An 18353-nucleotide genomic window follows, 5' to 3' on the forward strand; every position below is an offset into this window, starting at 1 on the left:
ACAGAACACTTCTGAAAGAAATTGAGGAAGACACAAAGAGATGGAAAAATATTCCATGCTGATGGATTGAAAGAATTAATATTGTGAAAATGTCTATGCTACACAGGGCAATGTACACACACATTCAATGCAATCCCTATCAAAATACAATGGACTTTCTTCAGAGAGTTGGAACAAATAATCTTAAGATTTGTGTGGAATCGGGATCCCTGGGTGGCACAGGGATCCCTGGGTGGCGCAGCGGTGTAGCGCCTGCCTTTGGCCTGGGGCGTGATCCTGGAGACCTGGGATCGAGTCCCGCGTCAGGCTCCCTGCATGGAGACTGCTTCTCCCTCTGCCTGTGTCTCTGCCTCTCTGTCTCTCTCTGTGTGACTATCATGAATAAATAAATAAAATCTTTTAAAAAAAAAGATTTGTGTGGAATCAGAAAAGACCCGGAATAGTCAGGGGAATACTGAAAAATAACGCCAGAGCTTGGGGCATCACAATGCTGGATGGTGCTGGGAAAATTGGACAGCCACATGAAGAAAAATGAAACTAGACCATTCTCTTAACCAGACACTAAAATAAACTCAAAATGGATGAAAGATCTAAGTGTGAGACAAGAATCCATCAAAATCCTAGAGAAGATAGGAAACACCCTTTTTGAACTTGGCCACAGCAACTTCTTCCAAGATACATCTATTAAGCCATGGAAAACAAAGCAAAAATGAATTATTGGGACTTAATCAGGACAAAAAACTTCTGCGCAGCAAAGGAAACAGTCAACAAAACTAAAAGACAACCTACAGAATGGGAGAAGATATTTGCAAATGACACATCAGATAAAGGGCTAGTATCCAAGATCTATAAAGAACCTATTCAACTCAACAGCAAAGAAACAGACAATCCAATCATAAAATGGGCAAAAGACATGAACAGACATTTCACTGAGGAAGACACAGACATTGTCAACAAGCACATGAGAAAATGCTCCAAATCATTGGCCATCAGGGAAATACAAATCCAAACCACAATGAGATCCCACCTCACACCAGTGAGAATGGGGAAAATGAACAAGGCAGGAAACAACAAATGTTGGAGAGGATGTGGAGAAAGGGGAACCCTCCTGCACTGCTGGTGGGAATGTGAACTGGTGCAGCCACTCTGGAAAACTGTGTGGAGGTTCCTCAGAGTTAAAAATAGATCTGCCCTACGACCCAGCAATTGCACTGCTGGGGATTCACCCCAAAGAAACAGATGCAGTGAAACGGCAGGACACCTGCACCCTGAAGTTTATAGCAACAATGTCCACAATAGCCCAACTGTGGAAGGAGCCTCAGTGTCCATCGACAGATGATGGATAAGAAGCTGTGGTCTGTGTATACAATGGAATATTCCTCAGCCATTAGAAACGACAAATACCCACCATTTGCTTCGATGTGGATGGAGCTGGAGGGTATTATGCTGAGTGAAGTAAGTCAATTGGAGAAGGACAAACATTATATGGTCTCATTCATTTGGGGAATATAAAAAATAGTGAAAGAGAATAAAGATGAAAGGATAGAAAATGAGTGGGAAATATCAGTGAGGGAGACAGAGCATGGAGAGACTCCTAACTCTGGGAAATGAACAAGGGGTAGTGGAAGGGGAGGTGGGCTGGTGTTGGGGTGACTGGGTGACGGGCACTGAGGGGGGCACTTGACGGGATGAGCACTGGGTGTTATGCTATATGTTGGCAAATTGAACTCCAATAAAAAATATACCAAAAAAAAAATTGGTTGTTTTTTTATTTTAACAATAGTATACAGATGGGAGGTTGGAGTGAGGGGTAAAAAGATGAGAAGGTGATTAACAGGTACACACTTCCATTTATAAAATAAGTGAGTCACAGAAATTAAAAGTACAGCATACGGAATATAGTCAATAATATTGTAATAACATTGTATGTTGATAGATTGTGACTACACTTAATCATGGTGAGCTTTGAGTATTGTATAGAATTGTCAAATCATTATGTCATACACATGAAACTACCATAATGTCACATGCCAACATACTTCAATAATAAAAATTAAAAGAAAATAAATACATTTTTAAAAAATAATACACTGATAATATATTTACATTAGCAAATACTGGGTAAAGTTTCGCCAAGTAAAAGAGTTTATTGAAAAACAATATGCCCCTTAAGACATTAAAAAATATATATATTTGCATCATTAGAGAGCAAAAATAGCTAGGATTTGAGAAGATGTGGTCTTTGAGAAAATTATGTTGACTGAGAGGATCCCGTATATTCCATATTTTTTCTATTAACAATATTAGAAATATTGCTCTTTCTCATACAATGAATGATAAACATCTCAACAGAAAATGGGAGGCATTTGCTCTCTTCTCTCATATGAGACTGGAGAGAAATAGTATCCACATCTATCAATGCCAACCAGGGCTTATCTTGGATAGAAAAGATGCTGTATAAAAAGAAATTGAAGATTAATGAGCTTGATATTTTGTTTTTTTTTTCCTCTAAACATATTTGATAAATCCTAAATGGCAAGCAATGGAAACCTGAGAACACAAATACAAAGCTGTAGATAACTGATGACCAATCCAAGAAGAAATTCCTGCTGTCTCCTAGTCTCTGCAGACAAATATTTGACATTTATGATTTGCCAGAGTGAAGTAGTCTGAGTAAATACCTAGGCTTTTACTTGATAACACTGAAATCTTACATCTAAGAATAAGCACAATGAACTTATTATCATTTCTCAAAAAGCATGGAACATAGAGTTGAAAAATCTCATTCCTTGTTTTGGTCAAGGCTGTCTGCTTTAAATGTGTGTCAGAATGAATGAAATCCTACTTGTAGGAATAAATCATCATCCATGCTATTAACATTTGAATATGGTTTTAAATATACAATAAAAAATTCAGAAGCATAACAAACGGAGGTTCCAAAACCATGGACATAACAGAAATAGAAAGAGATCTGAGGGGTACCTGGGGTCCTCAGTGTTTGAGCGTCTGCCTTCAGCTCAGGGCATGATCCCAGAGTCCTGGGATCGAGTCCCACATCAGTCTCCCTGCATGGAGCCTGCTTCTCCCTTTGCCCATGTCTCTGCCTCTCTATGTGTGTCTCATGAATAAACAAATAAAATCTTTTTAAAAATAAAGAGATATGAGAAGATCTACATATTTAGCATACAGCTTGTAAAATAACTAGAACTAATATTTTTGTTAAAGAGCAAATAAATTAACAACTTAATAATTGGTATTGGGGATTCAAGAAATACATACCACTTATATCAACAAAGAAGGCAAGAGTATACAATGGGGAAAGACAATCTTTTCAGTAAATGGTGTTGGCTAAACTTAACAGCTACATGACAAAGAATGAAGCTGGACAGCTTACACTATACACAAAAATAATTTCAAAAAGAGAGAGGGACGGAGGAGGGGGGAAAATCTCAAAATGGATTTAAGATCTAACGTGAGAACTAAAACCATAAAACTCCTAAAAAACTTTTTAAAAACCCATAAAACTTCTGAAAGAAAACAGAAGCAGTAATCTCTTGGGCATTGGCTTTTGCAACATATTTATGGATTTATCTCATTAAGCCAGGGAAACAAAAGCAAAAATAAATGATTTGGACTGCACCAAAATAAAAACCTTTGCACAGTAAAAAAAAAAAAGCCATCAGCAAAACAAAAGGACAACCTATGAATGGAAGGAGATATTTGCAAATGATATATCCAATAAAATCTTAATAACTCCAATATGTACAAAATTTATGCAACTTAACACCAAAAAGATAAATCATTTGACTTAAAAATGGGCAGAGAACCTGAATAGATATGTTCCCAAAGAAGGCACATAGATGGCCAACGGACACATGAAAATATACTCAACATCATGAATCATAGGGAAATGCAAATCTAACCCACAATGAGCTATCACCTTATACCAGAGTGCCTAGGAACAAAACGACAAGAAATAACAAATGTTGGCAAGAATGTGTAGAAAAGGGAATCTTCATGTACTATTCAATGCTGGGAATGTAAACTAGTGAAGCCACTGTGCAAAACAGTATGGAGATTCCTCAAAAATTAAAATAGAAATACCATACTATCCAGTAATCCCGCTACTAAATATTTACCCAAAGAAAATAACACTGATTTTAAAAGATATATGCCCCTATATTTGTTACAGCTTTATTTACAATAGCCAAGATATGGAAGCAACAAAGCGTCCATTGATAGATGAGTAGATAGAGAAGATGTTACTTATATTATAAAATATTATTCAGCCATAAAAAATAATGAAATCCTGCCATTTGTGGCAACATGGATAGAATTAGGGGATATCATGCTAAGTAAAATAAGTCAGGCAGAGAAAGACAAATATCATACAGTTTCATTTATGTGTGGAGCCAGAAAACAAAACAAACAACAAATGAAAAAAGAGTCATAGATAGAGAGAAAAAACTGGTAGTTGCCAGAAGGGAGGTGGGTGGGGCAATGGACAAAGTAAATAAAGGATATTAAGTATAAACTTTCAGTTACAAAATAAATAAGTCATGGAGATAAAAAATACACCATCAGGAATATACTCACTACATTCAATAATATTGTAATATGATTATATGGTGATAGGTGGTGACAACACTTATCACGGTGAGCATTCAGTAATGTACAGAATTGTCAAACCACTGTAATGGACATATGAAACTAATTTAATTTTGTATGTGAAGTATAATTTGATAATATTATTATAACTTTTTTAATTTTTTTTAAAAAGTTTTAAAAGAATACTTATACAATAATTGGAAGCACATGCACAGGGGGTCATGGACTCCAAAATTGGTCAGGAAAATATCCAAAATTATTTTACAAAAAGTGCATGGAACAACATTCTTTACTACAGAACATAGTAAATAAATTAAACATACATGAACTATCAGGCCTAGGAAACAATTTTAATAATAAATACTTGAGAAAGACAAATATCACAGTGATTTAAACAAAAATACTTTATCTTATTGAAATGTTCAGAATGGTATGTTGAAACTCTTCCGTGAAGTCACTGTTTCTAAGCTGGTAGGACCAGCAATGGTGTCAGGAACCTGGACATGCTCTCTCTTGTCGAGTAGCCAGTGTATTCCTAGAGTGATTACTCATACTCATGGCTCTACATGGCTTGTATCCTATGCGCCTCACAACAAGATGGGTAGTGAGGAAGAGGACAAACCCCTTTTATCAAAGAACAGTCAAAGGAAATTGCACATCTCATGTGTGTCTCATGAATAAATAAATAAAATCTTTGAAAAAAATAAGGAGATCTGAGAAGATCTATATATATATTTAGCATACAGTCTGTAAAATAACTAGAACTAATATTTTTGTTAAAGAGCAAATAAATAATTGGACATAATTTAGTCACATGGTCACAACAAGTCGCAAGGAAGATTAACTATGGTGTATCTATGGGATTAATGGTGATGTATATAACTTGGGGCACAATGTTTTCTACGACAGGTTAATAAATTCTCCAACTAATATTGTCACCTTTTCATTACCAACAAAAGGAAAAATACCTCCGCCTCCTTTCTTAAATTCTTATCTATATATTGGAATTCAAAACCTGACTATGCAGAAGAGCAATCACATATTAGGGAAATCTATACTGAATTCTCAGGACACATAGTTAAAAGTAGTTTTTTAGGGGTGCCTGGGTGGCTCACCCAGTTGAGCAACCAACTCTTGATTTCAGCTCATGTCATGATCTTGGGGTCCTGGGATCTAGCCCTGCATCAGGCTCTCACTGCAGTCTGCGTGTCCCTCTCCACCTGCTCCTCTCCCCTCCCCCTGCTCTCTTTCTCTCTCTCTCCCCCTAAAAAATAAATAAAATATTTATTTTAAAATAATTAAAATATTTAAAATAAAATAAATTTTATTTAAAATATTATTTTAATATAATATAATATATAACATATAATATATAATATAATATATTTAAATATAAAAATTTTTATTTAAAATAAAATATTTAAAATAAAGTAGTTTTTTAAACTATTTTTTATATTAAAAATATTTGGCAACTAGGGAAAATTTTGTAATAACATATAAATTTGTGATCCTTTGAGAATAGTGTTCTTGGATCTCATATCCTTCTGAGAATTCTTCAATAATCATTAGATATTTTCCTTCAGGGCCAGAAAGCATAAATCTTCCATGGGACCAACTGTTCATTAATTTTTATGGCATTGAAAATAATACGTAAATAAGTAGTCAACACAAACATAAGTAAATTATAGCAATGAGGAAATTTAATATACTACTCTAAAAATCTTCAAAGTAAAAAACCCCACAGCTAATCATGCCACTTACAAAGGTGTGTTAAATAGATGAGAAAAAAACAATCATGGATCCTGGGGTAGAGAGAGATCCATTCAGAGAGGATGGGAATGCCAGCGTGGTCTTTTCAACATGATGAGAAAAGATTCAAATTTTGAAGCAGAGGTAGTTTTATCTGAATAAATCTGTGTATGTAGCTTTAAAAGATGTGCTTGAAGTATTTTTTTTTACTTTTTTTTTTAATTGGAGTTCAATTTGCCAACATATAGCATAACACCCAGGGCACTTGATGGGATGAGCACCATGTTTGAAGTTTTAAGTCTTTGGCAGAATGACTCAAAAAAGTGAAAAGAATAGGTATGTCTAAAATTTAAAAACCATATTTTCTGTTAGATATGTTTAATTCATGTTGTTGTTTTTACCATTTAAGTATTTAATTTAATTTTTCTAACTTTTAAATTTTGATTGTAGGGAATATGATGAAAGAAGACAAATGGCATACCATGAAAATTAAGTACTTAAAAATGTTTTAAAATTTCACCTATAGGGATCCCTGGGTGGCGCAGAGGTTTAGCACCTGCCTTTGGCCCAGGGCTCGATCCCATGTCGGACTCCCGGTGCATGGAGCCTGCTTCTCCCTCTGCCTGTGTCTCTGCCTCTCTCTCTCTCTGTGACTATCATAAATAAATTTAAAAAGCAATTTTTTTAATAAAATAAAATAAAATTTCACCTGTATTCACAATATCTAACACAACACAACTAAACGTCATTGTACTCATAAACTTGACTTCTAATGGTTTTGTAATATGAACTTTGCTAATTTTTGCACAATGTGTGTTGGGAATAGGTGTGTGTAAAGGTTAAAGTCGGACAAAGAAATAATTTGACATATTACAATTCTGATTTAGGTGTTTTGGATATATGCATACCTATAGTTGTTGTCATTGGGGTATTTGCATAAATGAAGAAAAATTTATAATAGATTGCTTCATAATTATGTGACTGTAAAAAGAATGTGCAGGAAAAACAATAGTCCTTTCTTTTCATTTATATATATCTACATTATTAACATAATTTTGATAGTAGATCTCATTTTTTTAACCTTTGAATACTCCTATAAATGCGTCTAGATATAATTGGAAACAACTTTTATTTGTCCTTATATATTTATTTTTATTTATGTATATGCCTCTTAATAATAACTTATGTTTTTGAGGTTGAAAATAATTGTCTTGGTATCGAGACAGAAAATATTGTTTTATCTAGTGCCCAGAGCCAAACTTTAATTATTTTATTGTGTTTGATGATGAAGATAGCAGGGAAGGAATTAGAGATACAAATGATTTTTTTGGAGAAATAGATTATAATCTGTCCTATAATTACTTGTACATTTTGTTTTACTTCTAAGGTGATGACTTATTCAAACTTAAACCTGATTTCCAACTGACTAGCCTAGTGAACTTGGGCATACGACTGTCTCAATGTATGCCGGGTGTTGAAAATAGTGTTCCAGAGTTAATATTTCTTTAATTATGAGTTAGCTGAATATCATTATGTTAGGGAAATATATGCTTCCTAAAATTGGTGCCATCATTGTTTTGAGATACATTATGTGTTTGAAATTTACCACGCTCACTCCTCATCTCTTTAGGCTATACTGATCTCAAAATTGTTCGTATTTTCAGTCTGTGTTTTAGATAGGAAAATGGTAAATACAGAAGCAGGTGGGGAGGAATTTTTTGGTGAACTTTTTCTCCTTAAAATTTCTACTTACTAAGTTATATATTTTAGTTACAATTTGCATATTTTATATTTTTAAAATTTTTGTCTTATAATTTACATATTTTAAATCAATTAATTCTGTTTTCTCAAACTCATTATTCTATCTCTAAAAAACCTTCTTACCATTTAGGTTTCTGTAAAGCATTGTCTTTATCTCTGTCCATTCTTTACTTCTGATAGTTCAAACAATTTCCTGAAAAGTGATTTGTATATTTCTATCTGCCTCTGTATAATTTATTCTCACTTTCACTTTATTTTACTTGACCTACTTTCAGAGCTATAACATGCAGAGGAAACCTGAATTTGTTTGATATACACACTGAAATTACCAGACTATTTCCACTGATTTTGTTTCAGGATACAAACTGGGAAGGGTGGATATTGAGGGAATGGAAACACTAGTAAGGATGGAAAATAAATATTTTCTCAATGCCTCAGAGTCACTTATCTGAAATTGTATCCCATTAGTCATGAAAGTAAATGACACAAGAATCATTAATCATTTGAGTTGATTAGTTGAGGCGAATGATAATGTAATGGTAGCCCTGTTTATTGGTAATGGAAAGGGTTCTGTCTCTCTGTGTGTGTGTGTGTGTGTGTGTGTGTGTGTGTGTGTGTGTGTGTGTATTTAAAATGTAATAGATGGGCTGCTGCACTTTCAATAACAAATACCACCTTGTTTCTAGTATGCGAAACTTTTGATTGAACAGGAAATGGCATCTATTCCAATTCTTGTGCAAATTCAAGAGAGGAAAAGCATTTTTCTATGTTTGAAATGCCCCTCTAATTTCCATCAAATTTATTAAAAAATCAACGATTTCTACCATCTTATAGGTTATTCTCCAGTAAGATTACAAACTGAAGATGGAATTCTCTGTCCAGATAATCTGGAGACACAAACTATCAGTCTTCCTGGCATAATCATCTAAATATGGATGAGCATTATGTTACTCTGAAACATCACTTTGATGACTTTTCTTAAACATTACTTATGACTGTTATTTTTCCATTGGGATCATCAATTTCTCTCTTTCTTTTTTCTTTCCTATTTAGACCTGAGAAAGTAGAGAACAGTAATGGGAAACCACACACAAGGGATAGTGTTTATCCTGGCAGGTCTGACTGATGATCCACAACTGAAAGTTATGTTATTTGTCTTCCTGCTTCTCACCTACTTGCTGAGCATCTCTGGCAACTTAACCATCATCACACTCACCCTGGTGGATACTCATCTCAAGACCCCCATGTATTTTTTCCTTCGGAATTTTTCCTTCTTAGAAATTTCCTATACTACTACATGCATCCCTAAATTGTTGGTTACTATGGCAACTGGAGACAAAACCATTTCCTATAACAATTGCATTACTCAATTGTTTTTTGCCTTCCTTCTTGGTGCATCTGAATTTTACTTGCTGGCAGCTATGTCCTATGACCGCTATGTTGCCATTTGTAAGCCCCTGCATTACACAACCATCATGAGCAGTAAGATCTGCATGCAACTTGTCTTCTGTTGTTGGCTTGCAGGATTCTTTACCATCTTTGTACCCCTCCTATGGGGTCTAAACCTTGACTTCTGTGCTTCCCTCATTGTTGATCATTTCTACTGTGACACAACCCCCCTGCTGCAGATCTCCTGCTCAGACACACAGCTCTTAGAGACAATGGGATTTATTTCAGCATCAATGACACTTGTGGTCACATTAATCATGGTGATAATATCGTATACCTTTATTGCATTAACAATCCTAAAAATACCTTCAGCTAAACAGAAGAAAAAGGCTTTTTCAACATGTTCTTCTCACATGATTGTGATATCCCTTTCTTACGGCAGCTGCATCTTCATGTATGTTAAGCCATCAGTCAAACAAAGAATATCTTTCTCCAAGGGAATTGCAGTGCTCAATACCTCCGTGGCTCCACTTTTGAATCCTTTCATCTATACTCTGAGGAACCAGCAAGTAAAAACAGCCTTCATGAACATGGTACAAAGGGTTGTTTCTTTCTCAAGCAAATGAATGTCCTGTAGCATTTTATATAAAGGAAATGAACAAAGGAATCCCTGCTAATATCAGTGTATCAGTAGTAGCTTCTAATACATAGTGTATTTTGGTTGTTTTTTTTCTTTCATGTTTGAAATTCATCTTTATCTTTTCAAGCTTCCTTTGAAGAAAATCTTTGTTCCAAAGAAGTCAATTTTCTTTATATCCTTCAAGACATTTTTTTTTTCATTTTGCTTCCTTTACCTGTGAATATCTGAAAGAAGTGGAGATAACCTTTTCTGTCTCTGTTTGTTATCTTTGAATTCTATTCAAGAATATAAAATATTTCATTTATTTTATATTTCATGTAGCATGCAATGTAAACATTATTATTCTTTATTTGTACTTAGTTACAACCTATTTAAAACTAATATTCATTTATATTTTTTATAATACTACCAAATTATTGCTACACTATTTAATAAAAATGAAAAGGCAGTTGTGGCAGAGAATTAAAATTAGAATTAGAATATATTAGTTTACTTAAAAAAAGACTGTGGGGGTGCCTGGGTGGCTCAGTCAGTTAAAGGTTCACTCTTGATTTTGGCTCAAGTTGTGATCCTATGTCATGCTCCATGCTTAGCAGGGAATCTGCTTCAAAATTCTCTTCCTCTGCCCCTCCTACTTCTCTGTCTCTCTCTCTCCCTCCCTCTCTCTCTCTCTTTCTCTCTCTTTCTTCAAAATAAATGAATCTTAAAACAATTAAAAATATTGTGCATTATATTCCATTTAAATTGGTTGTTTAGAGAACAATTGTGTTAGAGAACTGTGAGCATTTACAAATATTTGAATTAAATATGACAAATAACATACTAACAATCATAAGAATGATTGAACATAGCTGCCTCATGAAGAGTGGAGCAGCATAATAATTTCAACAAATACCTAAGCCTGGTTTTGAAATAATCCAGATATGCACAGCAACTTCAGATGAATTTATGAGTATAAATATGTTAAAGAAATTATAAATCACACACATAGATTCATCAGGAAAAAATAGAAGGCACAAATTACCAATGTTAGCATTGATAAAATGACTTCACTACAGATCCTATGGATATTGAAAGAATAATGAGATATTATGAACCCCTTTATAGGAAAAATAGATAATTTATATGAAATGGTTAAAATCCTTGTAAAATATAAACTTCCAAAGCACTCAGAAGAAATTTATAAATGGAGTACTCTATAACTGCTACAGTAAGCTATTTGTATTTAGAAATGTTTCCCACCACACACACACACACACACACACACACACACACAAATTGAGGTTTAGATGGCTTCACTTATGAGGTATACCAAAAATTTCTAAACATTCTCAAAAAAACTGAAAAGGAGGGAATACTTGATTCATTAGCAAGCCATCATTATCATGATACAAAAACACAGGCAAGGCATTAAAAAAAAAGTAAATTCAGAAAATATTACTTATGAGTACAGATATAGAAAATCTAAAATAATATATGAAAATGTGATCCATTAACATATAAAAATGATAGTATACCAGTACTAAGTGGGTTTTATTTTTTTAAGATTTTATTTATTTATTTATTCATGAGAGACACAGAGAAAGAGAGAGAGAGAGATACAGAGAGAGAGGCAGAGAGACAGGCGGAGGGAGAAGCAGGCTCCACGCAGGGAGCCCCATGTGAGACTCGATCCCAGGTCTCCAGGATCAGGCCCTGGGCTGAAGGCGGCGCTAAACCGCTGAGCCACCTGGATTGACCAGTTTTATTTTTTAAATGCATTGTCCATTTAACATTAGAAAACATATTGATATAATTCTTAGCATGCATACAACTAACAAGAAAACATCAAAAAGTGTGGGTAAAAATAGAATTGAAAAGAGAATAGATGAATCCACTATCATAGTTAGAAACTTCAATAACTGTATCCAAAATGGGCAGATCTAGCAAGCATAAAATTGGTAAGGACATAGTTAAACTCAACAACACCACCAATTAGCTGTGTATAATCGACATCTATAGACTATTTTAATCAACAGCAGCTAAATATCTTTTCTTCTCAAGCTCACAAAGACAGATCATATTCTGGACCATAAAACACACTTTAAAAATTTTGGACAACAGAATTGATACAATATTGGCTCTCAAACCAAAATGGTATTACACTAGAAATCAATAAAAATGATAACTGAGAAATCCTAATACATGGATCATAGAAGAAATCTCAAGAGAAATTCAAATTTTTTTAACTAAATGAAAATGAAACAACACCTTATTAAAGTTTGTGGAACCCAGTGGAAGAAGTGCTCAGAGAGAAATTTATAGCATTAAATGTTTCTATTAGAGAAGAAGAAAAATCTATAATCAGTTATCTAACTTTCCACTGTAGGATATGGACATTAAAAGGGTCATAAGGAAACACTATGAACAATCCTATTAACACAAATTTGATAACCTAAGTGAAAATGGCCATTCTTTGAAAGAAACAGTTTGCAAAAACACAAGAATAATCTGAAAAAACATATCTATTAAAAATTCACGGGGTCTGTCGCTGGCTCTGCGGTGCGGAGGTCGCTCTGCAAACTCGGCGCCGGCCGGCTCCCCTTCCGCATCCCTGGGACCGACCGCTGCGGCGAAGATGACCTCAGGAGTGCAAGTTGCAGATGAAGTATGTCGCATTTTTTATGACATGAAAGTTCGGAAGTGCTCCACACCAGAAGAAATCAAGAAAAGAAAGAAGGCCGTCATTTTTTGTCTCAGTGCAGACAAAAAGTGCATCGTTGTAGAAGAAGGGAAAGAGATCTTGGTTGGAGATGTTGGTGTAACCATAACTGATCCTTTCAAGCATTTTGTGGGAATGCTTCCTGAAAAAGATTGTCGCTATGCTTTGTATGATGCAAGCTTTGAAACCAAGGAATCCAGAAAAGAGGAATTGATGTTTTTTTTTTTTTGTGGGCACCAGAACTAGCTCCTCTGAAAAGTAAAATGATCTATGCAAGCTCCAAGGATGCAATCAAAAAGAAATTTCAAGGCATAAAACACGAATGTCAAGCAAATGGGCACAAGAAGACCTCAATCGGGTTTGTATTGCTGAAAAACTAGGTGGATCCTTAATTGTAGCTTTTGCAGGATGCCCTGTGTAGACCATCATTCAGTGCCACAAATCGAAAGCTTCTATGTTTAATGTTATCCTCTTGCTATATAAGTAAAGCAACTATGTTTAGGCCAGGGTCTCACTGAGGGGGAGCTGTCTTGTCATCTGTAAACTAAATATTCTAAAACATGTGCAGATGGCCCTAAATAAATCTAAAATATAAAGTATTACTGGTGTGAAATTAAATTCTTATTAGCCAAATACCTGTTTTGATGAGTTGGCTTGTAAAGGTTTTTGTTAAACTCATGATTTTTAATAGTGCAGTTCACCAAACAGTACAAGGGCCATATGAAGAGAATTATTGCATCTTTGTAACCTCAGCAGTTACTTTGTTTCTTTTGCTTAGAGAATTGGCCATACTCTGGTTATATTTTGGCCCAAATTCTTTATTCTCTCTTGAGCTAAACTGCATAATGGAAAATAAATCTCCTTACCACGTGTAACAGCACTAATATACTAACTACAGTAAGACTAAGTCAGGCAGTCTTTTAATTCTAGCATATGTGTGATGGAGACTGCCTCAGAGCTGTGCACACTTCTAACCAGAGCTGATCTTGCAAAGCACTATTTTAAGCATGCAGTTGGAGTACAGGAAGCAGCTCCCTGCACCTGCAGTGAGCTCTCCACTTGGTAGCTGGGAGACTGTTCGGAGAGTGACCTTGCATCTTGGGCATAAAATCATGGTGTGTCCTCAGGAGAATGTGCAATGCCTCTGTTATTATAATGCAGATTAGGGCTCCACTGTGATCACAACACTTCATTAATGAAGATGATAAAATGGCTTAGTGGCCAGCTGGGGCACCTCACCTGCAGCATCTTTGACTGTCTCCTTCAGAGTCATGTGCTTCTGGCACAGGAAAGTGTGGAAGAACCTTGAGTCTATGTCTACGCCGGTGCCTGGGAGAACTTGCTCATTCCCTAGAACAGGTTGTTGAATGTCTGTGGAACAGGGAGCAGGGATCGTGGATGACACCCACAGGAAGCCACTACCTGATGACACTTGGAAGTGATTGTCTTTAACATCACAGGCATGACACTTTGAACGATATAGAGATGCACACAGTTGAACTTAGAAGTAGCAGTATTGGCTTTATGTAATAAAGGAAGCATTTTTAACTTAAAAAAAAATTCACTGAATAGTTATTACCTTCTAAAACAGTGTCAGGCATTCTATGTTCATATTTTGTTAGACAGAATTCTATTAAGATACCAAAATAATTTACAGATTTAGTTCAATCTCTGTCAAATTCCAATAACATTATCTTTTTAATGGAAAACTTTTAAAAAATGGGAAAATTTCATTCTCAGATTCAAATGGAATTGTAAAGAAATCCTAATATCCAAAACCATCCTGAAAAAGAAGACAAAGGTGAGAAGACTGACACTTCCCAAAATCATATTATGAAGCAATAGTAATAAAAAGGTGTGAAATTGGCATGAGGACAGATATATAGAAACATGGAATAAAATGAAAAGTCCAGAAATAAGTCTATACACCTATCACTAATTTTTTTACTAGAATATCAAAACATTGAATGGAGAAAGAACAGCCTTTTCAACAAATAGTGCTGGCAAAACTAGATAATCACATGTAAAAGAGCAAAATTACACTCCTACCCTACACTGTACAAAAATCAGCTCACAGTATAGCTATGACCTAGATATAAAAGCAAAACTATCCAACTCACTTTAAAAGGGTGGATATATCTTCATGACCTTGGGTTTGGATTTGGCTATGGATCTTTAGATATGGTCTGAGCAATAAAAGGATTAAATTGGGCTTCATCAAAATTAAATAATTTTGTTGTCCTGAAGACATGATCAAGAAGTGAAAATAAAATCTACAGAAAGGGAGAAAATATTTTCAAATTGTAAAAAATAAAAAAAAAAAAAAATGTATATCTTACAAGGCTCTAGTATCCAGAATACACAAAAACTATTACAAATCAGCAACAACAACATAAAGAAATAATCCAATTAAAAGTGTGCAAGGAGGGGATCCCTGGGTGGCGCAGCGGTTTGGCGCCTGCCTTTGGCCCAGGGCGCGATCCTGGAGACCCGGGATCGAATCCTACATCAGGCTCCCAGTGCATGGAGCCTGCTTCTCCCTCTGCCTGTGTCTCTGCCTCTCTCTCTCGATCTGTGACTATCATAAAATAAAAAATAAAAATAAAAAAATTTGGGGGTGCCTGGGTGGCTCAGTAGTTTAAACGCCTGACTCTTGGTTTCCTTTCAGGTCATGATCTCATGGGTCTTGAGATCAACCCTCTGGCAGACCCAACACTCAGCAGGGAGTCTGCTTGAAGATTCCCTCCCCCACTGGCACATGTGTATGTGCAAGAGCACACTCGCTGTCTCTCAAATAAATAAATCTTTAGAAAATGTGCAAGGATTTGAATACAAATTTCTTGAAATGAAGAACAAGCACATGCAATGGTGCTCTATATCATTTGTCATTACGGAAATGCACATCAATACCATGAGGTACCACTGCAAATTCATTAGGATGTCTCTAATTTTTAAAATGCAGGTATGGAGTAATGGAAACCCTTTTCTATTGTTAGTGGGAATTAAAATTACATGATTTTATTTTTCATCATGGGAAAAATTGGGAATTTGGGAATTTTTTTTTTTTCATCAAGATTTTCACTGCTTTTATTCAAGGAGGTTTGGAACATGTTTTTATGATCCTCTATAGAAAATATAAGTTAAGAAATTGTCCAAGATGAAAAAAATTAGGAAATAACCCCAACTCATGCCAGTCACTATGGAAAACAGTTTGGCGCTGTGTATGGGCTCGAGGTGTGTACGTCGTTTGTGTTATGTTAAAAGAGAGTCCACTAAAAATGACAAAACATCGAGGTCTATCACAAAGAGCAATAAACAGAGAAATACGGGCTTTCTTGGTTTCTTTCTTTCTTTTCACTTGTATATGACTATTAATGCAATATGTTATCCTTCTTGAAAGCTTACATTAAAAGAAAACAAATTCAGAGAGTTTCATAGAGTTAGTGAAGTTCTGAGTAAAAATGATATGAGAGAATTTTGAGAGGATGTCATTGCTGGCTAACGGAATATTGAGGGAGGTTGGGTGTCGGTAGCGTTTTGTTTATGAGAATACTAAGAGAGTAAGTATCTTTAAAGCCTTTCTTCCTTCTCATTTTTTTCTCTTCTCCTCCTTTTTCCTTATTCCTAGAAGTCAGTTATGAGAAACCACACAACAGTGAAAGCCTTTATTCTTCTTGGACTGGGCGGTGACCCAGAATTGCAGGTGGTTATTTTTCCTCTCTCTTTCTTTCTCTTTCTTTTTTTGACTTTACCTACATGTTGAGTGTCACTGGGAGTCCAATGACAATCACTCTCACCCTACTGGACTCTCAACCAAAGAACCCATGTATTTCTTCCTCCAAAATTTCTCATTTTTAGAAATCCCATTTACAACTCCTCATCAGTATGGCAACAGATGATAAAAAAAAAAAAAGTAGGAAAGCTGAAGGTATCCATTTTAGGAAGGCTCCATCTCTGCTGTTTTTTGCTAGACCCCATTTACTCATGTTCCATATTTTGCATCTGAAGAAGCCAAAAAAGCTATGTTCCCACTTCAAGGGGGATGCAAGAAAGTTTGTCATTTGCTGAGTTTTGTTCTAGGCCCCAAACACCTGATAACACCCAAGAAGAGCCAGATTCCAGACGGGTTCCTGGACATTATCTTCAAACAAACCAGCTGATGCAGGCATCAATACCCCTACCTTTGGTAATTTATAGAATAATATCTATTGTTCACCTGAAACTTGCTTTTCTCTGGATTCCCAGAGAATTCCTACACTAGACCCTTTTTTGATACAAAACTTACTTAGCCCCCCAAAACAACAGAGACTTGTTCTCCTTTCCTTTCCAAGTCTCCCAGACCCTCCACTTAAACTATTCAATAAACTCTGTTTCTACATTATCTGGCTCACATTTGATTTCTATTCTGTGTGAAGCCAGGGACCCTCTCGGCTGATCCCATGGGACCCTCCACTGGGTCCTAGGACCCAATCTGCATCAATAAGACCATTTCTTACAACAGTGGTGAGCACAGCTATTTTATACTGGCTTGAGCGCAATTGAATTTTTTCTTGTGGTTCCTCAAGCCGATGTTTATCTTTGGACAAGTACTTCACAGACTCTGGGCAGATGTCCTTAAGGATTGCTGTAGTTATACATTAACTATTTGAATAATACAACCCTTATTAGTGAATAAAGGGGTTCAAATAAGTTAACTCTTTTAATCTAAACAATAATCTTGTTTCCCAAGGACTTGAAATTCCTAATTATGAAGCTTTCAAAAGAAATGGAAATTAGAATTATGAGATTAGTGCATTGAAAAAATGTTTTTAATAGTTTTAGGAAATCCTCAGAATCATTTAATGAAAGTAATAGTAATCATATTTTCAGTAATGAATTTTTAAAAATTGCTTGCAAATTTGTAAGTCAAATGAGAATTCCCTTTTGACAAAAATTTCTATAAAAATACCAAAGTCAGTTATTTTGTTTAGCAAATTCTAAAAACAATGGCAAGCAATTGAGGTCAGATGCATTTATATAGGGTTTCTAAACAGATGGAAGTATTAATCTAATTACCATGAAGAAAAAGGAGTGAGGTAGATGAAAGATATGGTTCTATCCCTTCCCTAAACCAAAATTAAGGGTGGAATATCTACACAAAGGAAATAAATCTTTCCTGGCTGGAAGTTTGCTGAATTTTTTAATATGGAGGCTTACACTATTGTTGCCAAAGGAAAAGAATCTGTGCATTTTTTCTTCAGGTCAGAATTACTTAACATAATTTTGCTAGGTAGAAAACAAACTGGAATTGAGAGAAAGATTTTGGCAAATAAACCTTATATCAGGTAATGATTTAATTGACACTATGCTGCTATGGAAAACATTGCATTTATTTTACAACAATTTTAGAAAACAGATCAGTAACATAGAGTATATTGGTTATATTCCAGACAGAGGAATGAAAGAAGTAGGAATAATATAATCTACATTTGTAAGACTACCAAGGTGAGTCTTACACAAAACCTT

The 18353-nt window shown here is 35.1% G+C and overlaps 1 protein-coding gene and 1 pseudogene across 1 annotated transcript; both read left to right on the top strand.

Annotated features, from left to right (window-relative positions):
- Positions 1 to 9194: 9194 nt before the first annotated feature.
- On the top strand, positions 9195 to 10133 carry LOC121480183 (olfactory receptor 6C74-like). The gene has a single exon (XM_041736526.1). The coding sequence runs from the start codon at positions 9195 to 9197 to the stop codon at positions 10131 to 10133; it is 939 nt and encodes a 312-aa protein (XP_041592460.1).
- Positions 10134 to 12683: 2550 nt separating this feature from the next.
- Positions 12684 to 13284, top strand: LOC121480060 (annotated as a pseudogene).
- Positions 13285 to 18353: the final 5069 nt, after the last annotated feature.

The sequence above is a fragment of the Vulpes lagopus genome, chromosome 21 (genome assembly GCF_018345385.1).
Source record: "Vulpes lagopus strain Blue_001 chromosome 21, ASM1834538v1, whole genome shotgun sequence".
NCBI classification, from domain to species: Eukaryota; Metazoa; Chordata; class Mammalia; order Carnivora; family Canidae; genus Vulpes; species Vulpes lagopus.

What these genes read in the sequence shown, in the direction of transcription:
- LOC121480183 (XM_041736526.1), top strand. Translation starts at nt 9,195, where the DNA reads ATGGGAAACCACACACAAGGGATAGTGTTTATCCTGGCAGGTCTGACT.